Here is a 14,986-nt window from a genome sequence, read left to right as displayed (position 1 = left end):
TTTTTCTTAAATAATTCCTCAATTTATAAAAATTCCAGGTCTAAATCCCCAATTCTTTTGTAGCCTCAAAATAAATAAATTTGTTTTGTTAAAAAATAAGAAAGCTCCAGATCACTGGAATGCGAAAGTTCCAACAACCGTATTGGAAAAAAAAAAAGAAAAAACACTAACAAGCAAATAAAAACAAAGATGCTTGATAACAAAATAATGAAGTTAAATTTTTTTTTTTTTTAAGAAGCTTATTCTCTAAAAAGTATTTTTAATTTTTCTTTTGATTAATTAAATATAAAAAATTTAAAAATATTTCTGAAAAATGTTAAACACAGCCTAAATAAGGCAAAATGAATTAGCGAGAGAACCTAATATTTTTGGACACTTCCTCTAACACAAAACACAGTGTGTCAATATAGTCAATGCTGTTTAAGGAAGTCAATTTTTCTTTTGGTGGACTTATAATTTAAAATACTATTTTCTCCGTTTCTATTTTTATGTCATCGTTTTAGATTTTACGCTCTTTAAAAAATCAGGTAAGTTTATCTTTGTATCCTTATTTAAGGTTCTTTTGAAGTCAAGTTCAATATAAACACGATTTAATTTACTTTGATTAACTAATTTGATCAATTACTTAGTTTTTTTTTATATTAGACAAGTGTAAACTATCAAAGCTAATAAGTTTCAAATGATAAAATAGAAAATAGAAAGAAAACTATCAAAGCTAATAACTTTCTTAAAAATGAAGATGACTTTTCTAATAGAAGCAGAAAAACAAATTGGACATATAACTTCCAAGTTTATTGTTCCCTGCACCCATCCAATTCCCCCAACTTTGTATCTCCTTTTCTATCAGTGATTTGGTAAATAACATATCTATAAATACTCGTGTAATAATATATTTCAGCTTACTTGCCAAATATTTTTTTTAAAAAAGGACCAAACTTAACCAATACAAATATTCCATCCCACTTCATATTAGGCTCGACAGTATCAAAATGGCGGTTTAGTTACGGGATCCTCTTCAAGCTTAAGGCCAAACTCCCTCTTATAACAACCTAAATAAAAATTAATTACCAATTAACTAAAAGTCAAAAATTGAACCAAACGAGAAAAGCATGTGGTCATGTGTGTACTAGCTTGGCAAGGATAAATTGCGCTCACCATTTAGTTAACTTCACCCATTTTGCTACGCCAACGCACTTCGCTAACGTGCGCACTCTCCTTCTCTCTCGCTGCTCCCATGGCTATTCCTCTCCAATTCTCTAGCATATCCACTCGTACAGACCTCTCCTTGCCGGAGACTAGAACTTTCCGGTTGCCCAAACCTTTCTCCGTCGTCAGATGCTCCGCCGGCGAAGCTGTTCCTTCCTCGTCGGCTACTGCTGAGTCAGAGTTTGATGCTAAGGTTTTCCGGAAGAATTTGACCAGAAGTGCTAATTACAATCGTAAAGGTTTTGGACACAAAGAAGCTACTCTTGAACTCATGAATCGCGAGTATACCAGTAAGTTCTTGCCTCCTTCAATTTCAGTTACTTGAAATGCCTACTTTAGGTTCTGTTACCGATCATCAATTATTTGCGATTCAAAATTATACAAGGCATTGGACATGTGAATTTAGAGAACTTGTTTGGGTAAAAAGTCTTCCGATTTCTTTTCTTCAAGAAACAGTTTCTTGAATTGGATGATAAATAACATTTTTTCTTCATCTGTTCTTATGAATTTCAGGTGATATCATCAAGAAATTGAAGGAGAATGGATTTGAGTATACTTGGGGAAACGTTACCGTAAAACTTGCAGAGTCCTATGGTTTTTGTTGGGGAGTTGAGCGTGCAGTTCAGATTGCTTATGAAGCGAGGAAACAGTTTCCAACAGAGAGGATTTGGATAACTAATGAAATTATTCACAACCCTACTGTGAATAAGGTTTCTGCTTATAATCCTTAGATGTGCATGCCCATTGCTCAAGATTTTCAGTTTTTCTTTATTGTAGGAGGAAGACTGTGAAATTGTATTCATCATATTGCTCCTTCTTCCCTCCTCTACAAATATCTTGGCAGTTTTAGAAATTACCTTCAATGTGCCTTGACTTTTAGGCTGTTAGTAGTTGCAGCTAAGGAGAGGAACTGTTGCTCTCATGCTTTAAGACATTGGCTTTCACTCTTATGTGAGACTAGTTACACGTAGAAGAGTAATGGCTTCCACTACTTTTTCAGATGTTGGGATAATGTCCTTTTTCACATGTACTTATTACCTCAAATCATGTATAGATTTTCTCTGGTGCCCCGTTCCTCGTTGACAGGTTTGTTTGTCTGTCTCCCTTCTTCTAGACATAAAAAGTCCTTGAATGGCATGAAAATTGAGAAGGAATATGTGAGAAGAAAGGATTAAAGTTATTCTTGATGCTGAAGAGCTAAAATAGTAGTAAATTAATTCTCTGGTGCAGAATTTTCAAATGGGAAATATAGCTGGTGAACATTCTTAATTTGAAGTGTATTTCTGATACCACCGATGCCATCCCTCTGCATTCTGTGTTTTTTGTAGTTTCTTAGGCAGGCTATGTTCTGGTTGATGCCAGTTGTCTGTTTGTGTTCTCATCTTATCTCATATAAATTCTAATAAATTACTTTGTCTGGATCAGAGGCTAGAGGATATGGATGTTAAGAACATTCCTCTTGAGGAAGGGAAGAAAAACTTTGATGTTGTTGACAAGGATGATGTTGTGGTTTTGCCTGCTTTTGGGGCTGCTGTTGATGAAATGTTGGTTTTGAGTGATAAAAACGTACAAATTGTTGATACAACCTGCCCGTGGGTGACTAAGGTTTGTGATATAGTTGCTAAAATGAATTTTGGCCTCTATGTCCTTCGAACTATGTTAGAGTTCTCATAAATCTTAGTACAGGTTTGGAACACGGTTGAAAAGCACAAGAAGGGAGAATATACCTCCATTATCCATGGTAAATATGCTCATGAGGAAACTGTAGCGACTGCATCCTTTGCTGGGAAATACATCATTGTGAAGAACATGGCAGAGGTATTTCAACCTCACACCATAAGTGTTCTTTGCTTGAAATAATGAGTTGGAATCTCATCTTGCTTATTCTATGGAAATTTTTCCATGATGCAGGCAACTTATGTCTGTGATTATATTCTTGGAGGTAAACTTGATGGTTCTAGCTCAACCAAAGAGGCATTTATGCAGGTGCTGCCTGAGTTGTCTATTTGACCTGCAGTCTACAGTTGCAGAACTTAGCATTAATACTGATATTTTCTGTGAATATTTTTCTGTATAGAAATTTAAGTATGCAGTTTCTGAAGGGTTTGATCCAGATGTTGATCTTGTAAAAGCTGGTATTGCAAATCAAACTACGATGTTGAAGGGAGAAACAGAAGATATTGGTTAGATTATTGTCAGAGTATCACTCCCTATTATAGAATTCCTCCAGACTGCAATCATGTAGTGATTTACCTTCTTTTGATATACAGGGAAGTTGGTCGAGAGGACCATGATGCAAAAATATGGGGTGGAAAATGTTAACAACCACTTCGTAAGTTTCAACACTATATGTGATGCAACTCAAGTAAGTTCTCTTACATCCTTGTTGTCCCTAAATTTCACTACATACAGATGACGTGTTATGTGCTTGTTTATTGCACCATCTGTTCCTTTCTTTCTCTTTGCCTTGAGACATTCTAGTTAAAATCTGACTTACAAATCGATTTTCTACATCTATCATTCTGTGTGATGCACATCCATTTTTGGTATTTATTTTCCTCCCATAGTACCAACCTCAATTTCTTCAGCAGTACGTCCTTCCATATAACAATTTTAGATCTCAATTACCTAACTAATAATATATTTTATTAAAAGTGATGTAAAGTCGAAGAAAGTAAATTCAGCCTACTCTCTAATGTAATTTGTTTATTTCCTAGCCCAAACTACTAAGTCTTTGTCTTTTGGTTAACATCGATAGTCATATTAGAAAGTGGTTACCAACTGGTCTTCTCACCTCATGCTAACAGATGACCACAATGCTTGGGTGGATAATGCCTTTTCCTTACAATGGTTAAGTTAGAGAGTTTGTACTCTTCCCAGTTTGATGGGATTAATTAATGGAAATTACGGTTATAAAAAAAAATGCCTGCATTGGTTTCCTTTTCTTTCCCCCATAATCTATGGCTTCCCTCTCCTTTGTACCTCTGATACTTAAGATTACATTGTCTATATGTGGATGTACTATGTGCACACACCATGACATGTTCGTGCAAGGCATGATTAACTAGACATTAATAATACATCTCAAAGTTTCTCTTGCTTCTGGCACTAGAAGGGTGGATTTTTGGCCTGGTTTTCTAGAGTCATTTATTGTTATCTATTTCTTTCTTAAAAGAAGGGGAGCCTTGGAGCAACGGTAAAGTTGTTTCCGTGTGACCTATAGGTTTACAGGTTTGAGCCGTGGAAGCAGCCACTAATGCTTGCATTAGGGTAGGTTGTCTATATCACACCTCTTAGGGTGCGGCCTTTTCCCGGACGATGCGTAAATGCGGGATGCTTTGTGCACCCGGCTGCCCTCTTTTATTTCTTTCTTAAAAGTCATCTGTTGTTATTTTTCTTTGGATTAAGAAAACACAGAATTTGTTGTATGAAGGTCTGGACATTGGATATATTCTTTCTTACCAAACCATTATAGGACCTTCTGTATTTTCTTTTCTTGTGTTGCTTTATATCATTATTTCTTGACCTATAACTTATCCCTACTTATAACAGGAGCGTCAAGATGCAATGTATAAGCTGGTCGAGCAAAAGCTGGATCTTATGTTAGTGATTGGTGGTTGGAACTCAAGCAACACTTCACATCTACAGGAGATTGCAGAGGAACGTGGAATTCCCTCATACTGGATTGACAGTGAGCAGAGAGTAGGTCCTGGAAACAAAATAAGTTACAAGTTAATGGTGAGCTGATTTACTTACACTCTGTGATTTGCAACTAAATTTGAAGAGAGTATTTTGGTTCTCATACCCACCTTATTTTGACAGCATGGTGAGTTGGTTGAGAAAGAGAACTTCTTACCAGAGGGTCCTATTACAATTGGGGTGACATCTGGTGCATCCACCCCCGATAAGGTAGTTCTACTGAAGCTGCTAATATGGTCATTGTGCTTATTATAATTATCCTTTACCCTCTAGTTCTTATGTTACCAATCCAAGTTATATGTTTCCTTCTATGAAGCACTTTGATGTATTGGCTCTTCTGTGATCACTTTATCATAATGAGAAAAATGGACTTCTGTAGGTTGTTGAAGATGTCCTTATCAAGCTGTTTGATATCAAGCGCGAAGAAGCCTTACAATTGGCCTAAACAAGATTGGAGCTCCAAGATAATAGGAGTGCTGCAATTTGTTTCCACCCAAAAAAAAAAAAAATTAAAAAAAATGTAGGATATGCTGTATGTGCTAGCTCAACTATGCTAAATAACATGTTCTTTTAGATGTATAACTCAAGTTTTTTAATATTAATATGCCGCTGTCCAGCTCTCTGTAGTGATGTAAACCTTGCCAGAATCAATGTTAATTTGCCGGTGAGTCCCTTTTTAGATACAGTAATATGAACTTCTTAGAATGAGAAGATTACTAGTCGATATAATTTTGATGACTGCCTGTTTTCGTATACAAAATTTGACTTGGAGTTTTGAAATTTCTCTCCAATTTTTTTTTAATACAAATGACGCAAAGTCGTGTTAGTAATTTATGCCTAATTCTTAAATATTTTGAGAGAAGATATTTTCGTTAGTCATCCCATAAGAAAAATGAATTAATCACCTGTTTGGACCAAGAGCCATTTGAAACACATATTCATTTGATCAAAGTCTAATCCAAAAGTTTTTTGTATACTTAGCCAAAAAAATGGAGAAAAAGAGAGTTGAAAAAGACACCTTCCCCCATTTTTTTGTGGGAAAAGAATCTTAAAGTATACTTTTGTTAACTTGAAAAGTCCTAAAATTGAGTATTAATGGTTTTATATCATATATTAAAATAAAATAAAATAAAATGCCACGTCATCACGAATCTTGCTGAGTCTCTGTTGGTCCACCCCATGTCTTCACTCTTATCTCAGCTTGAACTGCCTGCAATTATGTGATTTCTTAGTTTTACACTATCAATGCAGTTACATTGTCCCTTCAGATAGCTATTATTACAGTAAACTCGATGTTACTTACCTCTTTCTGCCAATTGGTTCGACCAATAATGACAAGTATGATGATTGTTTGAAGCAAGCTTCCACCAAGCATTGCATACCATACCCCTTGTACACCAAGTTTAAACTTGTACCCAAGAAGTGCTCCTAATGGCAAACCCAAACCATAATAACATCCAAAGTTTACAAAGGCCACTAGAAATTGCCATCCTGCACCAATTGCTACCCCTACAAAATGATTTCAATAGCTGACTTTACTGTTGTAGTTGGTAAATTTAATGTGAGGTAAAAAAATACATACCATGGAGAACAGTTTGGATGCTGTTAATGAAGATGGTTAATGCAAGAATATAGCCCAACTTGGATGTTTCACTTATAACCTTTGGCTCATTTGAGAACATTCTTGGAAACTGTCTTCTTGTGGTCAATATGATAACTGAAAAAAGAACTCCAAATATTGTTGCTATCAAGACATTGACTCCAATTGTGAATTTTGCACCTTTTGGATTTCCTGCCCCTAGTTCATTTGAAACTCTCACACTGGTATGTGAAACATAATATATTTAGCCAAATTACTAATATCAATTTTTACAAGAAAAAAGATGCTTGTTTGAAACTGCTAACCTGGCTGATATAGTGAAACCAAAGATAAACATAAGTGCCCATACTTGCAAATTGATGCTGCAATATCCAAAAAAAAAGTACTAAGGATTCAGAATGCTTAAAACAAGGGGGATTGCAAATGGGGAAATCGGGAATTGAACCTCATCAATAAACTGAAAGTGAATGAATGAATTTACGGAATATATTTTACCAGATTGATAGTGAGTCAACAGCAACTTCAGCATCCTTCAAGCCTCCTACAACTAAGATCACTCCTGTGAAGTACCATACCTCTAAACTGCCATCATTAGATTCATTCGTCAGGGAAAAAAAATTGATTCAACACACTCTCAGATGTACTGAAACTGAATTTGTCTATGTTGCTCGGACTCTTCATAAATGTGAACAACTGCTCGTCGAGTCCTTAAAAAATGTATGGGCGCAACAAAATTTTTTTGGAGAGTCCGAGCAACATATGAATATGAATTTGTTGTCATTCACCACACTTACCATAACATTATAGCTGAGGAAACTGAGAGCCTCAAGAATTTGGTTAATGACTTAAAAGCCAAAAATGAAAAACCAGTCCATGCCTCAGGAAACCAACCACAAACAATATAAATAATCTTCGCCACAACCAAAATCCAAAAAGATATATTCCCAGCTATTGCAGCACCAACAAGTCCCATACTCAACTTTGTCACAAAAATCCAATTCAACAACACATGAATTGCCAATGTCAACATTGAACTAAAAGCCATAAACCAAACTTTGCTCTGAGCTTGAAGGAACTTCTCTGTAGGATAGTGCAATGCACTTGCAAATATTTGAGGAATTATCCAAATTGCAAATTTACCACATAGATAAGATATTTCTGGATCTTGATGTAGGAGCTTCAGTATTTGAGACGCGAAGAAATAAGTCGGTGTCAATAGCAATGCTGCCACTATACTGATAATCCATGATCTTTGTAAGTAAATTCCAAGCATGTTGTATTCCCCTGCACCAACTGCTTGACCACAAAGCGTCTCCAGTGCACTTCCTAATCCTAACTAATAATATCATAGAATTCAACACGAAATTTGAATTTGAATCAATCAGTTGTGTGAGTTCAACTGAATTCATTGTTTTGAGGTCGAACATACCATTATTCCAATTACAAAGCATAGTAGAACATTTTGAACTTCAGAGACTGCAGCAAGCTCAAGTTTTCCAAGTTGACCAGCAAAGGCAGCAGTTACACAGTCCAAAGAGAATACAGAAACTGAAGTTATAATTGCTGGTCCTGCTATGTGCCATACTTTTTTGAATTCATCTATCCATTTCTTTGCTATTTGTTTTCTATAACCAAAGTACATTGCTTTCTTCCATAATTTCATACCTCTTGCAACACTTCAATGTACCATACAAAATTAGTAGTGTTTTTGCTCCAACTATGTATATATTATGCAAAAATTATTCATACAATATAATCACATACATTCACTCTAGATTCTGGATTCCCCTTAGCTTTAAATCGGTTCCTCCATTTTATCAATTTTTATTTTTTATTTTTAAAAAGGGGATAATATGTGGATGTCAAAGTTATTCTTAAATACAGAGTTGTGTGTACGTTTCTACCGCAGATATATTAAGTAATTTGACATCTATCTCCGCAACAACCAAATTAATTAGTATTTGTCGTCCCTTACTTTACTTTTTTGTTTGTTTCAAAGAGAGTGCTTTTTTTTCTTTCAAAGTTTTATTGAGTTTTTCAATTCCAATATTTTACCTATCAAGTTTATGACCACAAGACTTAATGACTACGCACATCTTTAATTTACAATCACATAATTCAAAAGTATTTCTTTATTTCTTAAATTTCCTGTTTAGTCAAACTAAAATACTTGAAATTGGAACGGAGTGAGTACATGTTTAGTACTGCAAATTGATCTGTCAAATATTTAAATTGTCCATGATTTTATGTAGGCAGATCTATCTTTTTCTCTACAGAAGTTTTAATAGTCTTTTTTCCAAAGAAATATATTCCTTAAAATACGAAAAATATTTGGTCAGGTTTGTTTACTTCTATGTTCTTATTCTCTTATTAATTTCCTTTCATAAAAAAATAAAAAAGGAAACAAATCTTTATTTACTTCTAGAAGTGTAGATCCAGTTCTATCTAAGCAATGACTCATATCATCTCTCTATCAAACTACTCGATCCGTTTCAATTTATTTGTTTAATTTTAATTTGGAACAGAGTTTAAAAAGTAACACGACTTTTTATTGGGGAAAACTTTGTACTCTAACATCCTATGAGAAAATAATACAATAATAAAAAGTACTGCAGTGAGGGGAATCCAGCAATGTTACTAGGGAAAACTTTATAACATCAGATCTTAACTCAGTAAAAAAATAATTCAAACTGTCAAAAGTATATTTAACAAACAAAACACTATTTAAAATTATCAACAAAGAGCAAAAGATTGCATTTAAAAGTTTAATAAAAGCTTTGAAATAACAGGTATCTGACCTTATAATTTGTTGAAAGGGCTATTAACTCTGTTCATCAATTAAAAAAAATAAATCTTAGTGGTAGTTTACTTCTTGAATGATGTTATATAGAGCCCTAACATAAATAAAGGGTAAATAATACTAATTGACAAAGATTTATATAGTCTTTGACTAGATTACCAGCATTTTGAATTTTGTAAATTCTCATAAATGCTAGTAGATCACATATTAATGTCTATACCATTCCTATAATTTGTATTTTCATTTTCTTAACTTTGACTTTTCAAATTCTAGGGCTTTTAAATTAGTAACCGATAAATACATAGGTTAATTCTTTTCCCTTAAAAGAAAAATTTGCATGAACTCAAAGAAAATGATAGATGGAGAAGCATCTAGAGTTGATAGATATCGGGATTGAATAATCGTCATATATGGCTAATCTTCAACCTTCATGGAATGACATATAAAGACCACTATCTCTATATGTAGAAATTAAGAGTTCTAAATTTCTTTTTTTTAAAAAGAGTTTGGGGTTTCGAACCCACAACTCTAGCATGAAAAATAGTACTCTCCTTACCACTAGCATGGAAGATATTTCCTTACCACCGAATCATCTATCAATTTTGTTAGAAGTTCACAAATTAATATACATATATATTTATTTAATTTTCTAGTACAAATACAAGAACTACAGAAAATAAAAGCTACTAATTCTTCCAACCCACGAACCCCCCACCTCGCTCCCCTTTGGCAGCAAACACAATTTATTTAGGAAGTAGCAGAGTTCAATTCTTTACATCTTCATCGCGTTTGGTAAACACCAAAAATTGTAAGTACGAAAATATAAGACTTGCGCAATCAGGTCCATTATGACCAAATTTTTGTTGCAGTCCTAAACAATTCTAATGCAAAATTTTCCGGTTTTACTATACTATATACCTATCCGATTCTTGTATGATCTACTTTGTTTATTGCAAAGGCGAGGTATTACGCGAACCAATGTGCTCAATCTCATCTTGAGAAGGCTGATCGCCATATGTTCTGATGCGTTCTTCAGCATGAATTGCCTGCATCAGATAAAGTATACATTCACATTCCCGAAATAAATTGTGGATCAAATTTCAGATTTGTAAACTTTCAAACCTCTTTTCGCCAATTAGCTTTCCACATTTTGAACGTCAAAACTATTGTTTGAAGCAGGGTACCAACGAGCATTCCTGTCCAAATTCCCTTAACACCAGTATTGGCAATGTAACCAAGACAAGCACCTAATGGAAGCCCAACCATATAGTAACAAACAATGTTTATAATCGCGACTGAATATTGCCATCCAGCACCAACTGCTACCCCTGCACTTGCACAAGAAATGTTCGTTCAAATAACTTAGCACTAGGACTGTCTTTAGTGTCGTTTTTTTCAACATTTGGGATGAATTTTGATTACCATGAAGTATAGGTTGGATGCTCATTAGAAAGATAGTAGCAGCTAAGAAGTATGCCAACTTAGATGTCTCATGTATGACTTCAGGTTTATCAGAAAACAATCTCGGGTAATAGTTCTTAGTAGCAATTACAGCAACTGTAAATACAACTCCGACTAGAGTTGATGTAATTACAGCAACTACTACTGAGAACTTTGCAGCTTTTGGACGACCAGCTCCTAGCTCATTGGAAACACGAACACTGCAACCATGGGATTTGAAGTGTGAAAGAGGAATACTTGACGTGAAATAGATAACACAAAAATGTGATTTTTGTAAACCTGATTGCAGCATTGAAACCTAGAGTGATCATTAGTACCCAAAGTTGCAACGCCAAGCTGTGAAAAAACATGAGAAAAGAGTAAGAACAACGTCAGCCTAGAAAAAACTAATCAAATTCTATTAAAATTCAAAGGTTTAGTACCTGGTTGATATAGCATCTACTGCTATTTCCGGATTCTTTAACCAGCCAACCATGAGGATCACCACAGTAAAATACCAAAGCTCCAGACTGCCAATGTTTCACAAGTCAAATATATCATCGAATCATCATAACAATCATATAAGGATAAAGAGAATGCTTAAAAACAGACCTAAACTATCTTCTTTTTTTCGCGAGCACCTATAACTATCAATCTGAACTATTTGAGGTGTGAAACTCACGAATAGTGACAGTTCAGACGTGTTTTTGACCATAACTCAAGAATAAAAAGTACTTGTATGACTAAAAATCAATAGAACTTACCATAACATGACTGCTGATGCAAGTGATAATTTAACAAAACTCCAGAGAGATTTGAAAGCTAACATAGAAAATCCAGTCCATGATTCAGGAAAAAACCCAGCAATAACATAGAAAATCTGAGCTAAAACCACGAGCCACCACGAGACGTTCCCTGCCATAGCAGCACCAAAAAGGCCATGTCCGAGCTTTGTCACCAGCACCCAATTCAATACAATATGAAATACCAATATGACAATATTGATTACTGTCATAACCCATATTTTGCTTTGAGCTTGTAAGAACTTCTGAACAGGAAAGTTCAACGCGTAAGCATAGAGTTGAGGAATCACCCAAATCGCGTACTTCCCTGCAACTTCTGAAATTTCCTTGTCCTGATGTAGTAGCTTCAATATTTCTGATGTGAATACATAAAAAGGTGTCAATAACAACGCTGTCGCTACAGTAATCACACATGATCTTTGTAGATTTACGCCAAGCATATCAAATTGTCCTGCTCCAACAGCTTGTCCACAAAGTGTCTCAAGAGCACTTCCCATCCCTAACTAATACAACACACATTTAACACACACAAAGAACAAAGAAAACATTCAATCCATATGAACACATCAAACACATAATTAAGTAACTAATTAAAAGTACGTTCTCTCTAACAGCTTATAGTAGCACAATCTAACAAACACATTGCAATTACGTACCATAATTCCAAAAACAAAACCTTCAACAACATTCTGAACAACAGAGATGGCTGCTAGCTCTAGAGAACCAAGATGTCCAACGAATGCAATGCTAACAAATCCAATGGAGAACTGAGAAACCGCGGTGATAATGGCAGGAGCAGCTATTTCCCATAACTTCTTGGATTCATTCAAGCTCTTTTTACTCATCTTCTTAGCATCATCACTATCATCACCTTCAAATCTCCTTTCCATTTCAAAACTCCCCAATGGTTCTACTGCCATTGTAACAAAATCCCCTGTTTTCTTCCTCTGTTTTTTTTTTCCCTAATTACATGCTATCTTGTTAGTTAAATTCAACTATATTTTATATATAAAAGTTGGTAGCAACGGACTACGTGCATACAATAAAAAGTCACTAATAATAGACAACAAGAATAAAACACTGACCTTTTTTTTTTTTTTTTCACTATGTTGTGTGGAAAATAAATTCACCACAAGTAAATATCGAGGTCTTGTCACAATAAATATTGTTATTCACGATATGTTTAGATACGAAAATAGATTAATTGAGATGTTGATCAGTTATGTATACTCTTTCTAGAAAAGATTTTGGCTACTAGTGTTCTTCCTTTTAGTTTCTAAATTATTCAACTATTTATAGACATGAATACTTTGACCATAAAGAAAAAATCTTTTTTTTTGTGCTTAGAAAACATTACAGTATGTGAAAGCCATTTTTAATTTTTACTTTTGCTTTTATAGTGGCAACCTTTTCAAACTAGATGGTGTGAATAAAACACAGTTGCAAAAATAGTAGTGTAATATTATTAATGATAAAGTGGGAGGTTAATTATTTATGAAATTAGGAACTAATTACGTAGTTGAAAAATGAGAAAAAATTTAATTAATTATTAGATCATACATGATGGAAAAATAAATATATCAAAAATTTGGTGAAAGGCATAGTTGACTTTCAATACAACTCAACCACTTTGTTCGTATTTCTGTTATCATTTCTCTATCCTTCTATTTTCATATATATCATAAAATAGTAGCACTATTAACAATTTAGCATAGACATATTACACATATACATGTATAACAAATGTATTCAAATCTAATCGAATATTGAATTTGTACCATACAACTGGATGTACTAATTATTAAAAACATATATATATATAGAGAGAGCTAATAATATTTTTTCGATCATATTATTGTAATACTCGTTCGGTTGATCTATCAATGTATTGAGTATTGACTATTATGAATGAACATTGAATATGATTCTTTCCCTTTCTTGTATATATAAAGAAAAATGTGCAACTAAAACAAAACATATATATGATTATTATGGAATTTTAAAGAAAAACTTCATAATAGCATAAAGAATGTCGATAAACACTTTTTTTTTGTTTTCGTGTCTGGAGCTCCAATGTTGGAGCTCCAACTAATTAATTCGGATCGCACTCTGCAGGGTCCATTCGGGGGTGGCGCTCTCAACAAGATATTCTCCATACCTAGGGCTCGAACCCGAGACCTCTGGTTAAGGATGAAACACTTCCACCAGTGCACCACAACCCATGTTGATCGATAGACACTTATTACTATGTATGTTTACTTTAATTTTCTTAATAACGAGCAAAATCCTTTCAAGTAAAATCTTCAGTACTGGATTGTTGGTACTTGGGAAGCGGACCAATTGGACCAACTATCTCTAGGGTTTTTTTGCCTCAAAGTGTTACTCCTTTTTGTTAACTTTTAATTGTCATGGTGTATTTTTTGAAAGTTAATTTGACTAATTTTAAAGTTAAATTAGATTACATTAATTCGATATTTTTAACAAAAAAAATATATATTCAAAAATTATACGAAAAATACTATAAATTTTAATTTTTTGTCTATTGATGAAATAATATATCGTAAAATGTTAGTATCCTTTGACTCTAAAAAAGAAACTATGATAATTAAAAGTGGACGGAAATAGTACTTCCTAAAGGCGCTTTGTTCCATTATTGACCCTATCTATGTTTCGATGGCCTAACAACAAACTCCTTCTTCAATTATAGAGAAACTTTTGATTTGCGAGCTTATTTTTATTATTTGACACAAAGTATTTCTAAAGTAACACTTTTAATTTGGATGATGCATGTAAAAGCGTAAATAGTTGGTGTCATGCAAGTTAATTGTACTTGGAACGTAAAATCTTTGTAGAAGTTCAACTCTTACCAAACTCTATAATACTTTGACTCTATCTTATACTTATCATATAATATAATATAATATTTGATAATGATATGATATCCATCTCGTAATTAGACAGCAAGAACTAACTACACACATGTTCATCTTACCAACCTCTTAATTTTGAAATTATCATTATCGTTTTCATACGTGGTACTCATTTATTAATTTAATTAATTACTACTACCTATATTTTTCCACTGAAGTCTAAGAACCAAGTCATTACGAAAACTACTTTTTTGGTCACGTAATAACTTTTAAGAAATATAATTTGATCAAATGTGTTGTCATTTTCTCTTTCACTGAAATAGAATGACACAAAAGTCAGGAAGGAAGTTATAAGAGGAAAAGTCGGTTTATCCAATTAAACTTCTTTTAAGGATAATTTTTTGGTATTCTCACATTATAAACGTCATTTTAGTTTTTTTTTTTTAAAAAAAACATAATTATACTATTTTAGAAATTTGAATTGATTTTTTTGTTTTCAACTATACTCATAATGTTAAAGAATAATATATCGTATTTAAGAAGAAGCAATAGGCGAGAAATAAGGTAA

At 33.6% G+C, this 14,986-nt stretch overlaps 4 protein-coding genes across 7 annotated transcripts in view; 2 read left to right on the top strand and 2 right to left on the bottom strand.

Annotated features, from left to right (window-relative positions):
- The window catches only part of LOC125871945 (tyrosine--tRNA ligase 1, cytoplasmic-like), a 167,120-nt gene that overhangs the window by 111,993 nt on the left and 40,141 nt on the right, over nucleotides 1-14,986 (top strand). The gene's annotated exons all lie outside the window — the stretch shown is intronic.
- LOC125871926 (4-hydroxy-3-methylbut-2-enyl diphosphate reductase, chloroplastic) lies at nucleotides 1,001-5,573 on the top strand. The gene is made up of 10 exons (XM_049552649.1): nucleotides 1,001-1,496; nucleotides 1,720-1,916; nucleotides 2,632-2,811; nucleotides 2,893-3,024; nucleotides 3,118-3,192; nucleotides 3,284-3,389; nucleotides 3,477-3,571; nucleotides 4,759-4,944; nucleotides 5,029-5,115; nucleotides 5,285-5,573. The coding sequence occupies exons 1-10, from the start codon at nucleotides 1,235-1,237 to the stop codon at nucleotides 5,348-5,350; spliced, it is 1,386 nt and encodes a 461-aa protein (XP_049408606.1). The 5' UTR covers nucleotides 1,001-1,234; the 3' UTR covers nucleotides 5,351-5,573.
- On the bottom strand, nucleotides 6,039-8,168 carry LOC125872046 (protein DETOXIFICATION 33-like). Its single transcript, XM_049552710.1, has 7 exons — nucleotides 7,935-8,168; nucleotides 7,300-7,841; nucleotides 7,001-7,087; nucleotides 6,811-6,867; nucleotides 6,488-6,726; nucleotides 6,209-6,414; nucleotides 6,039-6,115 (listed from the first exon to the last, which is right to left on the bottom strand). The coding sequence occupies exons 1-7, from the start codon at nucleotides 8,166-8,168 to the stop codon at nucleotides 6,050-6,052; spliced, it is 1,431 nt and encodes a 476-aa protein (XP_049408667.1). The 3' UTR covers nucleotides 6,039-6,049.
- On the bottom strand, nucleotides 10,039-12,507 carry LOC125871890 (protein DETOXIFICATION 33-like). Of its 2 annotated transcripts, none has more exons than XM_049552597.1 (7): nucleotides 12,205-12,507; nucleotides 11,510-12,051; nucleotides 11,189-11,275; nucleotides 11,046-11,102; nucleotides 10,728-10,966; nucleotides 10,428-10,633; nucleotides 10,039-10,351 (listed from the first exon to the last, which is right to left on the bottom strand). In XM_049552597.1, the coding sequence occupies exons 1-7, from the start codon at nucleotides 12,466-12,468 to the stop codon at nucleotides 10,253-10,255; spliced, it is 1,494 nt and encodes a 497-aa protein (XP_049408554.1). In that variant the 5' UTR covers nucleotides 12,469-12,507; the 3' UTR covers nucleotides 10,039-10,252. The 2 variants fall into 2 exon arrangements, with proteins under 2 accessions (XP_049408554.1, XP_049408562.1); XM_049552605.1 differs by having other exon boundaries at nucleotides 11,510-12,047; nucleotides 12,205-12,393.

The sequence above is a fragment of the Solanum stenotomum genome, chromosome 1 (assembly GCF_019186545.1).
Source record: "Solanum stenotomum isolate F172 chromosome 1, ASM1918654v1, whole genome shotgun sequence".
Classification (NCBI taxonomy): domain Eukaryota; kingdom Viridiplantae; phylum Streptophyta; class Magnoliopsida; order Solanales; family Solanaceae; genus Solanum; species Solanum stenotomum.
The sequence above is the reverse complement of the archived record's forward strand: the minus strand, read 5'-3'. Positions and strand labels throughout refer to the sequence as shown.

Excerpts from the sequence above, each read along its gene's own strand:
- LOC125871890 (XM_049552597.1), bottom strand. The coding sequence starts at position 12,468 with ATGGCAGTAGAACCATTGGGGAGTTTTGAAATGGAAAGGAGATTTGAA. Across the intron at positions 12,052-12,204 it reads GTTTTGTTTTTGGAATTATG|TTAGGGATGGGAAGTGCTCT; the intron begins GTACGTAATTGC and ends GTGTTGTATTAG. Across the intron at positions 10,967-11,045 it reads GGTTTCAATGCTGCAATCAG|TGTTCGTGTTTCCAATGAGC; the intron begins GTTTACAAAAAT and ends CCATGGTTGCAG.
- LOC125871926 (XM_049552649.1), top strand. The coding sequence starts at position 1,235 with ATGGCTATTCCTCTCCAATTCTCTAGCATATCCACTCGTACAGACCTC. Across the intron at positions 1,497-1,719 it reads CATGAATCGCGAGTATACCA|GTGATATCATCAAGAAATTG; the intron begins GTAAGTTCTTGC and ends TATGAATTTCAG. Across the intron at positions 3,572-4,758 it reads CTATATGTGATGCAACTCAA|GAGCGTCAAGATGCAATGTA; the intron begins GTAAGTTCTCTT and ends TACTTATAACAG.
- LOC125872046 (XM_049552710.1), bottom strand. The coding sequence starts at position 8,168 with ATGAAATTATGGAAGAAAGCAATGTACTTTGGTTATAGAAAACAAATA. Across the intron at positions 7,842-7,934 it reads GCTTTGTAATTGGAATAATG|TTAGGATTAGGAAGTGCACT; the intron begins GTATGTTCGACC and ends TGATATTATTAG. Across the intron at positions 6,868-7,000 it reads GTTGACTCACTATCAATCTG|CATCAATTTGCAAGTATGGG; the intron begins GTAAAATATATT and ends TGGATATTGCAG.